The 19,549-nt window shown below is 40.7% G+C and overlaps 1 protein-coding gene across 1 annotated transcript in view; it reads right to left on the bottom strand.

Moving 5' to 3' along the window:
• The window catches only part of MARF1 (meiosis regulator and mRNA stability factor 1), a 2,255,654-nt gene that overhangs the window by 125,063 nt on the left and 2,111,042 nt on the right, over positions 1-19,549 (bottom strand). The window contains exon 24 of the mRNA XM_044088896.1: positions 14,237-14,404. Within this exon, the coding sequence (XP_043944831.1) occupies positions 14,237-14,404 (168 nt within the window). The remainder of the gene's footprint in view (positions 1-14,236; positions 14,405-19,549) is intronic.

Raw genomic sequence — 19,549 nt, 5'->3', positions numbered from 1 at the left:
CAACAACAGGTTATATATTACACAGACATATTAAACAGTTTACAAAGAAAAAGAAAAATGAACTACAGCAACCTATACCTTTAATAAAGGGCATATCCAGTAAAGGGAAGCGAGTCATTTGATCAGTCATCACGTGATTAAAGACTGTCGACAGTATAATTTTTCTGCATTTTCTTGCTGCCTTTAGCTAATTCCACCTAAAACTCAGATTTTCTAGTGTTTCTGTGATTTTAAAAAGCTTGTTTCAGCTACATATTGTACTTATTTTACTGCCTGCACTTTAACAAAGTTGTTTTTGTGTTTAAACTACCTGTTTAACTGTTGTAGGCTACACACTCAAGTGTGATAGCCATTTATGTGCATTTAAATTGTTTTTCTGATTGTATCTGCTTTATTTTCTGAAAAAAACTAAAAAACAAAAAAATATTTGTTTTCCCGCCTTTCTAAGCTAGTATAGTCCAGTTTTCAGGTTATTGCTGAATTCAGGGCTGTGTTACAAGTTTCTGTGTTTGCCCATACCTTACCTGGATAGAAGGAAGTTTCTCTGTTCACTGTGAGAGAGGGAGCTTTGAGCAGCCTATCTGTCCCTGGAGGAGTGGTTTCAGCCCAGAAATTATTAGTTTATTGGCCATTTTGGGCTAATTTCTATCTCTTTCATTTCCCTGCCATAAAACCCGCATTTGCACAGTTTTGCGCACTGGGCAGCGCCGGTTAGCTAGGGTATAACTATTCCCGGCTCCATAAAGTCTACTCTTCAATTTTTCCCTTGGAACTAGATAAACTTTCAACTTAAGCACTCAATCCATTCACTTCTTGTCCCGGCACTTGCTCAAAACTCATAGCAAGCACTAATAAACCTTAGCACTAGACCCCCCTATACTGTAGAGAAGGGCAGGGCTCTCTATTCGACCTTACCAGCCAATCAGTAAAACAGTTCACTGTACCTATCCAGGCATGCCCAAAGGGCAGTTTCAGGTGTACTCTCCAGTCCAACTGGTGAATCTGGGCATTTTGTGGCAATGCTACAATTGCCTCATGTACACAGACAACCCTCTCCTCCTTCCACCAAACACTAATACATGCGAGAGATGCAATTATACAGCCAAACTGGAGGCTAAGCTCTCTCACAACCCAAGACTGGACCAGGCAGTCAAGAGGAGAAGGGAATTACTTGCATCACACCATCAGTCTCACATACACCTATGAAACCAGCACCGGCAAAAAACACACAAATACACGAAAACATACTCAGAGGCTCTAAATAAAAATCTGCAAAAGCAACAGAGACCTCCAAAGCAGACATCCAAGGAACCTCCACCCCCCAACACAAACCATGAAACACATACTTCACAAAACCAGTGTGCCACGCAATTACAGGCCTTAAGGCAAAATAACATACCCAACACACTGGTGACTCTATAGTCAGGCACACTGATGTACCACTCACTAGGCTGAACAAGGAGAAGGTTACTGTTAGCTGCCTGTCGGGTGCCAGGATCCGCCACATAACACAAGCACTCAGGTCACTCCAGAACAAGTACAAATATGACTCTGTCATTGTCCATGTTGGTGTGAATGACCTGAGCCATACCTCCCTGGACTACATGAAGAGAGACATGGAAGAGTTCTCTGATCACGTAGCCCAGGCCGGTATGACCCCGAGTAGCATCTTGCCCTCACCAAGAATGATACCACGGTATAGAGAAAAAAATATCAATTTCAACAATTGGCTAAGCTTCTGGTGTCATTCAAAGGGGATCCAGTGTCTGTCAGCCTGGGACGACATGCTCGACAAGCCACGCTGCTTCGCTAGAGACAGTTTGCACCTGTCACCCTTAGGCTTTCAAATACTGGCCAAGGCTCTTGCCACCCCATAGTGCCTTTTTAGGCAAGCCTCAAAAGACAAACCTACTGCCGTAAATAGCACAAGTAACAAAAAACTAAGGGCAATGCTACTCAATGCCAGACGTCTAAACCTCAAAATGCATGCACTCGAGGCACTCCTCAGTATGGAGAAAATCGATATATGTGCAGTAACAGAAACCTGGTTTAAGGCTCCAGAGAGCACCCTAGCACTACCAGGCTCCAACTCATACCATACATTTCGGCCACAAAACCCAGACCAAAATACAAAAGGGAGGGAGTATCCATAATCATCAAGGATATCCACACCTCCAGGTTAGTGGCACAGCACGATGCTTCAGAGATCATCCACGTGCAACTAACGGGCAAAACTGCTATTCAAATTATAGCTTGCTACAGATCACCCACCATGTCCCAGGACCCCCACTCCACATTCCAGGAAACACTGGGAAACATAAAGGTCCTATCAAACACCCTAATATTGGGTGATTTCAATTACCCAAACATTAACTGGGAAAACTACTCAAGTACAAACTTCCTTGCCCAATATTTCCTAGAATTTATAAACTCAAACGCCCTGGATCAACTGGTCAACACCCCCACCAGAGGTGACAACATATAGTACCTGGTCATCATCAACATGGGCAAAAGGTATTCCACACCAGAGGTCAACCCCCTCACTGGTTAGATCCGACCATAAACTAATCACTCTGGATATCCACAGTCCGCCACCACCCCCGGTCAAAGAAACCACTGTGAAAAACTTTTCAAAAGCAAACTTCACATTACTTAAAACCGAGGTGGGAAGTTTCAAAGCCCCCATGCTAAAGGATAACGCTGTCCAAGCTGCAAAATTCTTTACTAATGCGCTCTACAGGCACCTACAAGAATGCACAGATAGTGCTATCCCAAACAAAACCAAGACTCACTCCTCCAAGAAAATGAAACCAGTCTGGTGGACCCCTGCCATAAACAAGTTATACAATAGTAGGAGGAAACTAGTACAGAAGAGAGTAAAATCTCAAGAAGGGAAGACATCCCTGATCAGTATCAACAAGAAACTACGTTCCCTCATAAAATCATCCAAGTCTAGGTTTGAAAGAAAAATTGCCATGGACTCCAAAGATAACCACAAGGCATTCTTTAGCTATGTCAAGAATCTAAGTGGCAATTCTCAGATCTGCTCGGAATTAGTGCAAAATGGCACAAAATACACTGAACCGACAGATATAGCCAACATCCTGGCAGACAGGTTCAGTGCAAACTTCACCCCCTCTCACCCCCAAAAGGGCCCATAACTACACCAGAAGAATGTAGTGCCTCTGAAATCGCAGACACTCAGGTTAAAACAGCCCTCTCCAAAGCCAAAAACACAGCATCAATGGGACCGGATGGTGTCCCAAGGCATTAACAGAGACACCGGGAACCTCCAAACACTGGACCCTACCCAGTTCGGCTTTAAGGGCAGATCATGCCTCCTAAACCTGGTGGACTTCTTTGAGACAGTTACCAAGGCTATAGACGAGGGAAAGGTGGTCCACACAGCCTACCGCGACCTCACAAAGGCCTTCTACACCATTCCCCACTCAGGTATTATAGACAAGCTCACCAGCCTGAACATAAACCCCTACATCACGAGAATGGTTGCCAACTGTCTCATGGACAGAACCCCACATGGTAAGAGTTGCGGGAGCTAGGTCTGACTCTAAACTGGTTACAAGTGGCGTTCCCCAGGGATCAGTCCTAGGACCCCTCCTGTTCGGCATATACTTCTCAGAGGTACAGGCAAGCACAGGAGGACTATGGCTGACCAAGTTCGCAGACTACTGCAAACTAGGGGCTATAACAGATTCTCCGGCTGACACAGACATCCTCCAAAAGGGTCTCACTGAGACAGATACCTGGTGTCAAAACCATGGCCTCAAGCCAAATGCCAAAAAGTGCATAGTCATCTCCTTTGGAAAAAACAAAGTACCCATAAACTACCACATAGGTGGTAGCCCCATAAATACGGAAGACGTAATAAGGGATCTGGGGACCCAAGTAGATAGTAACCTCTCCTTTGATAATCACATTGCCAAAGTGGTTAGAAAATCCTATGTGGCCCACCTAATCACAAAAGGGTTTGCATCCAGATCGAAAGAGGTCATTAGGCCCTTCTACGCTTCACTCATCAGATGATCACAGAGTACAATGCCCCATTTGTGATGTACCTTACAAGACACCTGCAACAACTGGAAAGACCACAGAAGTACCTCACCAAGAGGATCACTGGCCTCAAGCAGATACCCTATGCAGCTCGAATGAAGAAACTCCAGCTGCACTCGGCTGCATACCACCTACTCAGAGGTGATCTCTGCCTGACATACAAGGCCATGTCCAACCTAGAATTGATGGACATGCTCCACCTAAAGAAAACCATATCCCCTCGAGCCACACGCTCCAGGGATCTAAACCCCACCACAACAGTAAATAGGACATGCTGGACAGATAGAGTCCTGTCCCAGAGACTTCCCATGCTCTGGAACAAGATTCCAATCTACATTAGGCAGAGCTCCTCACCAACACTCTTCAAGAGAAACCTTGACGAGTGGATGGGAAACAAAGTTTACCCCAGGGATCACTTCAATGGCTCTGCTGGACAGAGGCACAGGGAACTAATCTAAGGGGGTGGCGAAAGCCAACACATTCTGGCTAGGCTTATAAATGCCTTCGGGCAGATAAGTCTAGTACCTACGTATGAACCTATACCTGTATAATACCACTTTACTTTGCCATTCTGGTACACTTTTGAGTAGTAATTTTATATACACCACTCTCCTCCTATTCAGCAGGAGGTCTTCTTGACTAAACTCCAGGATGTAAAAAAAAAAAAACAATGAAACGTAAGCCTTACGGAGAACTGAAACTGCCCAAACACGGAGTGTGTAAAGGAAATAAATATGCTCAACTTTTGACTAAACCAAAAGATAGAAAAATCGAGGATGAAATCCGCTTAACTGCAATGCCTTGCATATTATAATGCCAAACCTAGTCTCTTCCAATTGCCTACTCACGGTTATATCCCTCTGTAATTAACACACAACATACGTTCATCTTTAACCTACCAATAAAATTATACTCAGTCAGAAACAATCCATTCAATCAAAGGAAACCATGATGCAAAAAAAATAAATACTTCTAACAGACTTACTGCAAAATAAACCATCTCATTAAAATGCACAGGTTTAAAGCAACAAACCCATTTGCATGAACAAAGTTAAGATATCACAAGAAGTACTGCTTAGCTGTCAGAAATTAAAAACAAGTACACAAAGCAGAGCCAATAAGGATCTTATTAAATCTTGCAGAGCCAACTAAAGTCAACTTGGCCTCAAAGAATAGAAAAAATAAGGTGTTCAACTACACAAGACAAAAGAAAGGAGGAGACTGAAAATGTAATAAAAAATGATGATCACCTGGGACAGAGAAAATGTCAAATCTATTTGCAGAAACATTTTGTGCAAATGTTACAATAAGTGAAAACTTACATCAGAGCACTGAACATGCAACAAAACACCATCCATTACATAAATACAAATATGACAAAAAAACCTTCACCATAAGCATTACTTAAAGGTTCTGTTCCACAGGAGCAGGCAGCATTGCCAGATGGCTTCTTACATAAGGGTAAGGAAAAATCTCTAAAGTCTAGTAAAAAGTTATTACTCACCATAACGTTCCATCTGTGTTGTCCACCTTCATTCTTCCTCAACAAATGGGTTCTAATCTGACCAATGGATTCGACTCTGCCACTTTCTATAAATTCTAGGATCTGAATCTCAAGCTCCTCCTTACCCATAATGCCCCTATTACAATATCTTAGATCAAGTTTACTGCTATGATACATATATTATAGTAATATATTAAGACAATCAGACTGACAGGAAAGTGATAGATGAAAGATCAGCAGCTCAAACAGGAACTAAGGTCCCTAACCATTTTTCCATTAGGTCTCTCCCATGGTTAAGGACGGGGGAAGATGGGAGGGGAGTTGAAGAATGAAAATGAACACCACAGACGAGATGTTAGGATGAGTACATAACTTCTTTGAGACAATGTCATTTTCATTCATTCCTCAACTAATGGTACAGTCGCCAGCTTCAGTAACCTTGGGTGACCCTTATGGATGGATGGACCAGAGCACTGCAGAACCAAAGGCATCTCTATATCTAGAAATGTCCGATTTGCAATGTGTCTAATTTGTAATGTACAATAAAGGTATGATCATTGGACTAGGTTGCAGCTGCACAAATATCAACAGAGGCTCTTGCACAAAAGGCTGCAGAAGTAGACACTGACCTGGCTGAATGTGCCTTACGTTTTTTTTAGGTAAGGCAATACACCTTTTGAGGAACATGGGTGAAATTCTTGGCTAGACTTATAAGGGCCTCTACCTAGTATCGTCCTATGAAGCTAGGAATAAATACGGGAAATGCAGTCTGTTATCCATTTAGCCAGGGTAGTTTCTGAAGCTGGTCTGCCTATTCTTAAACTAATAAAAGAAGCAAATAGTTGTTCAGACTTTCTGAATGCCTTGGTTCTGTCCGGGTAGAAATGCAATTGTCTATGTACATCAAGAAGATGTATTCTTCCTTATTTTCAAATTTAAGAAAGAAAACTGGCAGATTGATGACCTAGTTGAAATTGGTTTCAGAGGCAACTTTTGGCAAGAAAGAAGGATTTGTGCATAAAGTAACTCTTTGTGAAAAATCAGGGTTCAGGCATCTAGGCAGCGAGACATTTCCCTGTGGTACATTTGACTGGGGACACATGGCTGAAGTGACATTCAGCTGCAGAGGAATATGGCTGTTTGCAAATTCCCTTTGGGCAAAGAGAAAAATATGTTGCCATGCCACAACTTCAATAACCAAATGCACAGGGTGAAAACAATGTCCATGGTCCCCAAGGCAACATGAGACAGCAGGCAATATGGCAGGCATCAGCAGCAGGCTACCCAGAAGGCATGCCAGTGGCAGTAAGAATGCAGTGCACAATGGACAGTGCCTTTTTATAAGTGATGTACATGGACCACTACCCCCTTCACAGTGTCTAGGGAACATTACCTTAAATGCATACTGGAGTATAAATGTGACTACACTAGCATGCAGGATTTCCTCCATGCTGTAGCACACTTCTACATGTTGCAGTTACATAAGCATGCACTGTACACTGAGTACAACACTCATTACTTCTTCTGCCACCATGCATTTGGTTATTAAAGCTGTGAGCACGGCAGTGTGTGCCTGTCTTTGCTCACAAGGAATTTGCAAACAGCCATATTTCTCTGCAACTGAATGTCAGTTCATCTATGTGTCCCCAGTCAAATGTACCAAAGGGGAATGTCTCACTGCTTAGGCACCTGAACTCGAAAAATCAAATATGGTGGTTTGGAAGACAAAGCTTGGAGTTCTAATACTAGTCTTGCAGAATTTATAGCTGCCAAAAACACAGTTTTCCAAGAAAGAAACTTGAGAACCACCTTAGCTGATGGTTCAAAGGGGAGTGTACTAAGGCTTGTAATACCATGGTGAAGTCCCAGGGTGGAGTGGGGTCCTTTACTGGAGGTCTAAGAAAGAAAGTACCCCTAAAAATGCTTTACACAATTTAGCTGATGCTAAAGGAGAAGCATTATTCCCTATATGATAGTTCAAGATGGCTGCCAATTGAACTTTAATAGTGGAAAAACTTGCTCCATCCTGGAATATCGAAGCAAGGAACTCTGGAACTGCTGGAATTGAAGCAGTAAAGACATCTAGTTGTTTCTGATGAGCCCAAATAGCCAGCCTTCTCCAGTTACTCTTGTAAGCTTTTCTACTAGAGGTTTTATGGGAAAGACTAAGATTTTTCAAATTGGGGAAGAAAGCCTGGAATGTCTAGCCATCATGGGAAATGGAGAAACTATGCAGTTATCTTGAGGCCTGCAATATCTGGGTGAACTTGTCTTGATGGGCGAGATGGAAGGTCTGGACTGGGATTCAGCATTCAAAAGGGACGTAGTGAGAGAGAGAGAGACAAAAGGAAGGGAAACCATACTTGCTGAGGCCAGAAGGGAGCAATGAGGAGGACACTGATTTTTAACCAGTGCTTTCTGAAGAAATTTGGGGATGAGAGGCAGGGGAGAGTAAGCATAATGGTGATCAGAGGGCCAAACGCGGACTAGAGGATCTCTCAGTGACTGCCCCTGAGGAGAGATAAGCGCAAAGAACCTGTTGCATTTATTGTAAAAGGGGGATGCAAATAAGTCACAGCAAGGTTGACCCTAGTTGTGGAAGATCATGTTTGCCAAAGATTGTTTGAGAGACCACTAGTGAGGCATGAGTATGGTCCTGCTGAGCCTATTGGCTAGAATGTTGGACTTCCCCAGTATGTGCATTGCTATTAGAAAATGGATGGAAGAGATCGCACATTGACACACCCTCACAAAGGGGGTAGGATCTGGTTCCCATGTTTGTTGATGTACCAGATTACTGATATGTTGTCCATTTGTACTGCAATTGTCCCTAGAGGGAGAAAGTTCTGACAGGCCTGCAATGCTACAAGCACCACTCATCTCTAGTACAGTGACATGCAAATTGATCTGTACTGACCATGTGGCTTAAACAGTCCGTCCAGATTAATGCCCCCCCCCAACTGGGAGGTGTCCGTAGTCAACATGGCGCTGGCAGGAGGAAGAATAAATAGATGACCTAGCTTGATGATCTAAGAATGGGCCACCAAAGAAGGGAATTTCTGCACACTCGACAATTTTATGAGGTGACAAGGGACAGTGATGAAAGGACCATTGCACCGCTAGAGTCCACTGGAGAACTCTTATGTGTAAGTGGGCAGTGGGAAACAGTTATAGTGGCAGCCATTGAACCTAATGCTTTAAAGATCAATTTTGTTGGAGGCGCTGGAACTGAAAGAACCTGACTGACGTGTGTCTTCAATATAAGAATTATGTTCTGAGGCAAAAAAGCTAGACAACTGACTGTGTCCAAGTGAGCCCCAATGAAGTCTATTACTTGAACTGGCTGAAGATGAAATTTTGTGCAAGATGATGTTGACTCCGAATGAATGCCAGGTGAAGTAAATAATCCCTGGCTTTTATTAGTAGATGTCTGGTTGGTGCGGTAAGGAGTCCTCTCTGCTCTGGTGGGACCTCATAGATGACTCTTATCTAGCAACCTTGCAATTTCTTGAGCTTTTAGCTCCCTCTGATTGGGTGGTACATCAGGGAGATATTTCTTTGGTTTTACTGGAATTTGTAAAAAGAGAATGAAATATCCTGTGGATATGATCCTTTGCACCCAAAAGTAATTTGTGATGGCTAGCCAGGTGTCTTGGTGCAAGGACAAGCACAGCCCCAAATGCCGCCAGATAGGGACAGTCGGGCAACCTTTAAGGAATAAAACCAAGTAAAAAGCACTACTGTTGCGAGTCCAAAATCCTTGTATAAAATGGCTTTTATTAGTAGTTTAAATTAAATTCTGATGAAGTCAAGTTGGATTGACAAAAGCACTTAATTTTTGTGTTGAATAAAGAGGATTTTGGACTCGCAACAGTAGTGCTTTTTACTTGGTTTTATTGTCTTTCTTGGAGCACTATTGCACCATTACTATTTTGGTTTATTAACCTTTAAGGAATGCTGGAAGGACCTGTCCAAGAAAGAATCTTGAGATCCTTGATTCTGTGGACCCCCTCTGCCACAAGGGCGGTGTCTACAGTTATAACCATTTCCCCCTCTGCCTCTGGGGAAAAGTCTCCATGTGACTCCTGGAAAGGACCTTGAGAATTATTGAACCACATTTTTTTTACCACCACGCTGATTCCTAGAAAAGGGTCCCTGTGGAGTGGAAAAGCAAATTCCAATAGTAGACAAAGTCTTTCTCCCCTGTTCACTAAAGGAGAGAGTCTCTCACCTCTGGGCCAAAAAGGACGATCCAAAGGGAACATTGATGACCGATGCCCTGAAGGGTTCTGTAAAAGGCAGATCATGTCTCCTAAACCTGACTGACTTCTTTGAAGTAGTCACCAAAGCCATAGATGAGGATAAGGTGGGTTCACACAGCTTATCTAGATCCCGCCAAGGTTTTCGACACCATCCCCCACTCTGGAATTATAGATAAGCTCACTAAACTAGGTATAAATCCCTATGTCACAAGATGGGTTGCAAACTGGATCACAGACAGAACCCACACTGTGAAAGTAGCAGACTCCAAATCCGACTTCAGACCAGTGACAAGTGGAGTACCACAGGGTTCAGTCCTGGGTCCTCTCCTGTTTGGTATGTACTTCTCTGAAGTACAGACTAACACAGAAGGTCTTTGGCTAACAAAGTTTGCAGATGACTGCAAACTAGGAGCCATAATCGAAACTCCTAATGATGTGGACATGCTACAAATGGGCCTCACTGAGACAGATGCCTGGTGTCAAAGCCATGGCCTGAAGCACAATCCCAAAAAGTGTATTGTCATCCCCTTTGGTAAAAACTCTGTACCCATGAACTACCACATAAGTGGTAGTCTACTTAATGCTGAAAATGTGATAAGAGACCTTGGGATACAGGTGGACAGTAGTCTCTCCTTTGATAATCACATCGCCACAGTGGTCAGGAAATCCTTCTACGTGGCTCACCTCATCACAAAAGGTTTCTCATCCAGAAAAAAAGAGGTCATTGTTCCCCTCTACTTATCACTCATTAGACCCATTATAGAGTACAACGCCCCTTTTGGTATGTACCTCATAAGACATCTACAACAACTGGAAAGGCCACAGAAATACCTCACAAAGAGGATTACTGGCCTCAAACAGATGCCCTATGCAGACCGTCTCAAAAAACTGCAGCTTTACTCCATCGCATATCGCCTACTCAGAGGCAATCTCTGTCTGACATACAAAGCTATGTCAAATCAAGAGCTGTTGGACATGCTCCACTTAAAGAAATCCCAATTCCTCCGAGTAAAACACTCTGGGGACCTAAACCTTGTCACCACAATAAACAGAACATGCTAGAGGGATAGATTCCTGTCCCAGAGACTTCCCATACTCTGGAACAGACTACCTATCTATGTCAAACAGAGCTCCTCATTAGCACTCTAAGAAAAATCTTGATGATTGGATGGGAAATAGGAAATTCACCCCACGGATCACTTCTGTGGTTATGCTCGACAGGGGCAAAGGAAAATAATTTTCTTGGGTGGCGAAAGCCAGGGTACCTTTTTGGCTAGGCTTATATACGCCTTAGGGCTAATAGCCTAGTACCTACCTATGAACCTACAACTGCATCCAGGCATGTCTCCTTATGGCTATACCAGAACCAGTCGATCCGAAACCAAACTCACAATGTGTTCAAAATGGAGTGTAGGGTGGCCACTCACAAGGAAAAGGATTTCTGTTCCTCTGTAGACATGGACCTGGACCGTGGGACAGAGTTAGAGACTTCCTTTATTAAGTCCCTCTGCAATCTGGTGAAATGTGCCAGGTAGTTCTGTGATCACACTGCGAAAGTTGCTGACGCATAAACCAGTTTCCCAAATCTGAAGCGAAAACTGAAGGCTAAGGAGGATAAGGCCACTCTCTAACAAACTAAAAAGTCCATAAAAACCAAATACAGAATAAGCTCCAAGTTTCAGGTACAACACACTATTAGAAAAAAATGGTATGAAAGTGAGCTTTCTCATTCAGATACAGAATGCTTCATCAGACATATTCAAAAACACAGACATGAAGCTTAAATAATGGCTAACTACCAATCACATCACTTAAAAATTTTTAACCCTAAAGGGTGTGTTTCACTTTTAAAACATTTCATAAAATTCTCAATCTGATAAAGTTAAAAATGCATAACTATCTATAATCATATACGTAGTGAATAAAGATGATGACTCAAATGCTCTGGCTCGTTATGTGCTTCAGAATGAGCTTTCACATAGATTTATGTTCTTAGCAGTAGAGTTGGTAAATAAGGGAGTTAGACTGGGGGAATTTTAATTATTATAGACACCAACTAGAAACAAAGTGGATCATTAGACTGCAAGCTGACAAAGCATGTGGTGTACATGACAGAATATCCCTTAAACCTTTTTTAGTTGATAGACCCTTTAAACATCAGTCATGATAGTAATGGTGTTCACACACAAGCTGGTTTTATGAATCTTTACATGTTCTTATCATAATGGGTGTATTTTATAAGTTATGATTTTTTAAATCAACATTAGTATCTGTTTGGTTAAGTGTGTTTTTAAACAGTTTTTATTAGACCTCGACAAAAATGTTTCTTTTATTTGTTAGTGAGGTCTATGACATGATATGATTATAGTCAGTTACACATTTTAACTTTATCAGATTGAGAAGTTTTTGAAATGTTTTAAATGTGAAACACACCAGGTGCCTCCTCTTGCATGTTGTCTTAAAAGGGACCTCCTCAGTGGGATGTTCCGGGGAGGTATCGGAAGAGAGAGGAAGCTCCATTGATGAAGCTGTTTGGAAGTTCTTCTGGGCTGGCTGTTCCTGGGGTGTAGGATGTGAAGACTCAGACAAGGGATCCAGAGAAGGAACAGGGTTCGGATTCGAAGACTGGAAAGTCGACACTACTCTTGGCTGACAAAAGACCCTCTCCACCACCTTGAAGGCAGAGGGACCCAGAGAGATAAAGACAATCCCTCTGGAGCTGACACACTCAGAGTAGACAATCCCCGAATCTCCCCGCTCCTCCACCCTGAGGGAGGAGTTGCAGCACAGCTATCAAGCACCTAGGCTCCAAGAGGAAGCGACAGCTCTGAAAAGTTCAGAGTCGAAGTCAACCCCTCAGATCAGTTCCGATCACCATCGAGCTCCAGCAAAATCAGAACCGATAAGGTCAAGGAAGTGTTCTGAGTTAAAGCTGGAAGAGCTTTCACATCAGAAGTACTGAATCCCAGAGCTTTTTGATCCACAGACTCTGGGAATGGATGATACACAATTGGAGAAGGGACAAGCAGAAATGCAGGTTTGACAGCTCATCGATCCAGTGGGGGATGGAGCTAGAAACTCCCCCTATGCGAATCAGTGTTCTGAGGAATTTCATCATCATCCTATTCACCACTGCTTTAGAAGGCCTATGGGAGGATCTAATGGAAGAGGAAGTGGAGGGAAGTTTGGAGGACTTTTTCAGGGTCTTATGTAGGAAAGGGGACCTTAGCCTTGGAGACAATGGTTCCAGGGAGAAAGTACAGCTGTAATACCCCACACAGGATAAAAACCTGTATAGCTAATGCCACTACTGCGACAGTGATCAAAAGAACATTCTAAATTAATATAACATGCACAGAGGTCACAGACAAGATACTACCTACAATCCAGCCAATACTATTTTTCAGAGAGAGAGAAACAAAAAGAAAATGCCAAGAAAGATAACTTAAAGGAGCCATGAAAATAATACATCTCAGAACGGGTAGCTCTTAAGTGAGGCAGTCTCGCTCGGTGATAATACAGTCAAAACTAACAAAATCAAAGATCCTTGAAGCAAACAATGCAATTCCACAAGACTGGAACACAGTGTAATAAGGTGTTGGTTTAGTAGTACCCAATTAAATCTTAAGACTGCTGAAAAACAAAAAGCCAGAACAGATAACTAAATTGGCACATGTCCTAGGATCACCAGCCACTAAATGTTCTGAAATGGCATAAAACCTTTGCTCACCAACTTCTACAAGAACAAATGTATTTTTGGTACACTCAATTATAGCAGAATCAGTTCTACACATTACTTACTTAAAATAAATAAATAAAAATAAAGACAGCTACTACCAGTAGACTGTAGCCAGCATATTAATTGCACCAATGCCTGCCTACATTTTGAGATGACTTTACTCATTACAACCATCACAAAATCGAAAAAAAGGGATCCCGAGTAACTTACCTTTAAACATGACAAGTATGATATTGCAACATGTCTCTCAAGTGTACTTCATTATGAGGAATGTTCCTCATTTTGAGTCTTAAAACACGTTTCAGACCAAAAAGCTTTGGCCCACATTCACAAGGAATTAATACATATCAAATACTGAATCATATTAATTCATCAAAAGAACCAGAATATGAAGAAACAGTTAACTTATACAGTGTGCATCCTTGATAAGATCATTAGTAAGTGTTCCACATTATGCCCATTTTTTCTGCATTGTGAGTGTCCCACATTTTGGAGATGGGACAGTTGGGAGCTATGCATTAAAATTAAAAAGGCAATCAGATCTTTAACTACATTTGCAGACCATTTAGTAAAGTGGTCATTACAAACATGCAATAAACAACAGATAATTTTAAGGTCCTAAAGCATTCCAAGCCTAGGCTGCTTAACATTGCTTCTCACCTGGGACACACAGGGAGTTCTCTTCAAATTGAATGAGATCTGTAGATTCAACAACAACAGGATCAGGTCTTAGCTGTGGGGATGGAAGACTGGAAGGGACAGGACCACATAGCAGATCAACAGGTGAAGAGGTCAAGCAAAGCAGCTCTGCATCATTTTGACTGGTACCTGAAAATTAAAAAGCAAATGGCAGCTGCATAAAACCTACAGTAAATAACCTTCTGAAAACAGCATTTAAGGCAAAAGGAAATAACTTCCAGATCACCATAGAGGCAGATATGGTTTTCCTCATGAAACCTTTTTGTACAGTAACATCTAAAGGCAGGGAGCAACACATGCACAATGTCAATTCATCCTTTACTTATTAAAGCTCCCCCCACCCAATGCTATCACATTTTAAAGTAAAAACTTAGAAAGTACAACATGCTCAACTTTTAAACCTGTTATTACATAAAAGCAGGAATCCAAAGACGTGTACATGGGAAATGAAGGGCACAGTTACAGCAGGTTGATGCATTAAATGAGCGGCTTTACAAAATGTAATATTGTTGGGAGCTCATAGGTGGTTACTTGGCTTTGAATCCTTAAAGGGAAATGATTAAATATGGACGACTTTCCTACTCTGGTCTGCCATACATTAAGAACCAGCAGCAGGATCTGCCTACCAAATGATGATTTGGGTAATCAGAGCATGGGGCTGTGTGCCAAGACAGTGCCAGCTTTCAAAACATCCTCTGTCTCTTATCAGGAAAGGATCAGCCCAGTAAAAATCTTTATATAAAGGTTTCCATAAAAACTTCAGGTACTGAACATAATTTTGAGTAAAAAATTCTCCTAGATATAATCTGGAGACACAGAATGAGTTTTCATCCCATGAACATCTTCAAGGGAAGGACTCTCTTCCTGATACCCTCCTGACCACTGACAAGCACATGTATAAGTCCTCAGCTGTTTTCTGTCTACAGTTGCACAATCATTCACAACAAAGATAAAATCCTGCAGTTTCACAGTTTCATACACTTTACTAAAATACTCCCTTACAAAGGTCTTATAAAAGACAGGCTGCATTAGGAAAGCCAGATTAGAAAATTAGTACAGTGGACAAAGTTTGGTTAAAAAACAGCTACAGTGCTGCACCCATCCACTATACAAACCCCTCCTGGATATGACAAATGCAAACGCCCTACATTTCTGAGGCACCAAGGACAGTGTGGACAATTTTGGTACTTAAAGATGGAGATAAAATGGAGGATCTGTATTTTGCAGTTTGCTGCTTCTTTTGATGATTCACCTTAAGTTTCACTACCTTATCCATCTTTTTTCTTACAAACTCCCTACTGATTGTTCTTACAATAAATGAAAAGAATGAATTTTACTTACTTTCTTTGTCAAGGAAAGTTTGACTGGGTCCAACCCATTTTTAGGAGGTGTGGGGAGAAAAGCTCCATTACATAATTTACAGTTACATTTTTAACATTGTTTTCAGCACAATTACACAGATTAAATATTCAAGAGTTACAATGAAATACAATATGGGTAGCACAGATTGCATAAAACAGTTAAAGGGATAGTCCTAAAGATTTTCGTTTTATTCTGGTCTGTGTTTACATTTACAGTATGGCTTTCTGAGCATGCCCCAGCCTTGGCTGTGAGGGCTGGGGGAAGAGCGCTTACAGAAAGTTTCAAAAGTCTTAGCCAGATTCCATCACAGACTGCAGTTGTACTCAATAGCTTACTTTGAATTGTTAATTAGTTTCACCTGTGCGTTTTATCCTCAGAGAAAAGTAGCCTTTCAGGAATGTTATGACCTGATTTGGTATGAATAATGCAAAGCAGACAGACACACACACACGCGTAATCATTTGCAGAAACATTTTTTCTATGGACAGACACATGTATAAATAAAATACTCAGCTAATTCTCATCTGTTAGAAAATAAATTCACTGTAACATTCAATAAAAACATGAAATCAAAACATTGAAACAAAAATACACCAGATACATAATCATGGCCATTTCTTTCTCCATATATGCACGTGGTAAAGCAGCTTTAGTCAGTGATGCAATTAACCATTAAAAAAACATTAATAAAAAATAGGCTCTCTTTACAGAATCAAACCTTTCCTAACCCCAGAATCTAGAATAACTATTGCCCACTCCCACCTTATATCTCCCCTTCTCTATGCTTCTCCCATTTTCACTAACCTGTCAAAAAAGAACCTATTGAAATTAGAAAACTCCTACAACAACATAGCCAGATTTGCTACAGGTAACCCTTTCAGAACCCACCATTGTACTAATCTAAAGCAACTTGGCTGGCTTGAACTTCAACAGCAACTTAAAATTAATCAACTCGCCATAACCCATCAAATTCTCAATCAACCTGACAAAACACCTATACTATCTACCCTTATCCACCCCTACCACAACCTAAAATCCCTGAGGTCCGCACACAAACTTCTTGTAAATATTGACAAAGCAAACAACAAGACTGGTGACTGCCTTTTTTCCAACACTGTGGGAAAACACTGGAACCTACTACCCTTTGAACTTTCTACTATTCCCTCAAAAGCTCTGTTTAAAAAGAGACTTAAGCTCCACCTCAAATCACAATGGATGTGCCCCTGCACTAATCCTGACTTAACTCTAGCTCTTGCCACCGAGCTAAAAACCCATATCTTATAACCTAAAATCTACCTCTTATTTACATCCGCTGATCTATTTCTCCTTTCCTACTTTTTCAAAAAAAAAAAAAAAAAATACATTATGCTAATAATCGTTCTGAATGTCATTTGTAACAGTATCTTTGTCACAAATTCTTTTTCTCTTTTTGTTGTAACTACTGTATTTTTTACAATCTATAACCTTGACAACAGTTATAATGCTTTTTGTTTTATGTTTCTACTTTCATGTTATTTTCATGTTATTTTCCTGATTGTTAAATTAATCTCAAACTTTGGAGCTTATCTCCCCGGGCCTCTACTGAAAATGGACATATATCCAGCTAGACTAGCCCGATCAACAAATGTAAAATAAAAAAAATAAATAATAAATAAATAAGTCTGACAATCTCACAAAAATAAAAAAAACTACACATACCTGTAATATTTACAGCTGTTTGGAATGCATCTGCTTAACTCTGTTTTTGGCAGCCATTGAAATGATCTTCTCAAAAACCTATGCAGCACGCATATAACAAAGCATGGCCATTAACCAACCCCATCACATAGCTCAAAAAGGACCATTCCCCCCTTTCAGAATACCAACACAGCATTTTTCAAAAACAGTAACAGAGGGACTGCATTAAACTCTAACTTTTCACTCTGACTGTGGTTTTTCAATCGAGACAAAACTTCTGAAGGAAATTCAAAACCTACCTTACCACCTACAAAAGCCATACCCCATCTATAATGGCTTTTGTACTACTTATCATGCAGTGAAATTAAAATCCCTTCAAGGTTAAATACTCATAGTAAGGGAGCCCCTCATACATATGTAATGAAGCTCTGTCTCCACTGTCTCATCAAGGAGAATTGGGACATTTTCACCTCTTTTCACTGCATCTCCAAGATGGAAGAAGAATTTTACACCTACACTCCCTCCTACAGTGGCATTCTTTTAACAGTGAAAAGGTTTGTTTTAATTAAAACTTTAAGAGATAAACCAACCAACACATAGCGCAGAATGATGAAACCAAGCCTACAGTGAATTACTTAAAACTAACGTCCTGAGGTTTTCCACAACATGTATTATAACATTCTCTGGCAAATCTGACATTATTATAGACTTTATTTAGTGTTTAAGTAAATATAAAATATTAGTCAATGTAGGTAATTTTGTGAGTGGATTGACATATTTTGGTAACAAAATTTTTAAGTGGCCCTTTGTATAAGCATTGGTAGCACAAGCTAACAGACGGCTTTAACAGCAAATTGCAGACAAGCACGTTCTCACTAGGAATCCAGACATATTATATATCTATGGTTCCACTTTATAATCTCGAAATACTGAAATATCGAATTTCAGTATCTAGAGACCATAAAGTTAAACGCTTGAAATCCAGAAAGCCTAAAACCGCGAAACAAAATCGCGAACATAAACACACCATATACACCACACAACACACACACACCTTCCTACCCACACTACAACAAATAAACAAAATACACAAACTCAAAAACACAAAACAAACCTACACTACATATAAGCAAAGGGGCAAGCCCCCCTGCAGCCGGGCTGCACCCCCAAACACCCCCTACTTATATAAACTAGCTCAGAGATCGCACCAAAAAGAAGACAGCAAACTCACCACTAGACACTCTACAGTACCCTCGGACACACACACACACACACATCACAAATATAAAAACACCACCACTTTCAACACTTAAACATTCATACTTTTGCCTGCCTACCCTAACCCACACACAAAACTTTCAAACACACTCACATACACACAAACAAATACCTAAAACCTTAAACTACTCACTTACCTTACATACCAGCCAAAGCCACACACTAAACCGTACATGCTGCACACACATCCCGCGACAAATACCGGAACACCATAACTGTGAATTCGACATTTCCGGATTCCGTGAATTCGACATTTCCAGATTCACAGTTATGGAATTTCACGATTTTAAAAATTCAACTTTATGATCTCGAGATACTGAAATCCAATATTTCAGTATTTTGAGATTATAAAGTTGTCACTATATAACACCAATAACCAACTCCTGGGTGCGTTATATTGAAGACTTACTTGCTGGTGTTTAATCACTCGGGCTTTACCCTCATAAGTTAACCACAGTTAAAACTTCACTATACCATGCCCAGTTATTATAATATCACGTATACAAGCATATCTATATCTGCAGACTATATATACATACACATTATATATCCATAGATATATATATATATATATATATATATATATATATATATACATACATACACATATACACACACACACACACATATATATATATATATATATATATATATATACACACACACAGGTGTGTACGCACATTACATGCGCATACATGTGCATATACACATACATGAATACACACATGCATATCTAAACATATTTATTATGCACACACAAACATGCACATACATGCATGTCCACACCGATGCCCACATTCAAATACACACATACACCCACCTACATGTATATGAAAATTATGCACACATACACAGACATATGAATGTACACACACACACACACACACACACACACATACATATATACATATATATACATATATATATATATATATATATATATATATATATATATGC

Source organism: Protopterus annectens, chromosome 12.part0, assembly GCF_019279795.1.
Source record: "Protopterus annectens isolate FY-2018-M chromosome 12.part0, PAN1.0, whole genome shotgun sequence".
Classification (NCBI taxonomy): Eukaryota; Metazoa; Chordata; order Ceratodontiformes; family Protopteridae; genus Protopterus; species Protopterus annectens.
The sequence above is the reverse complement of the archived record's forward strand: the minus strand, read 5'-3'. Positions and strand labels throughout refer to the sequence as shown.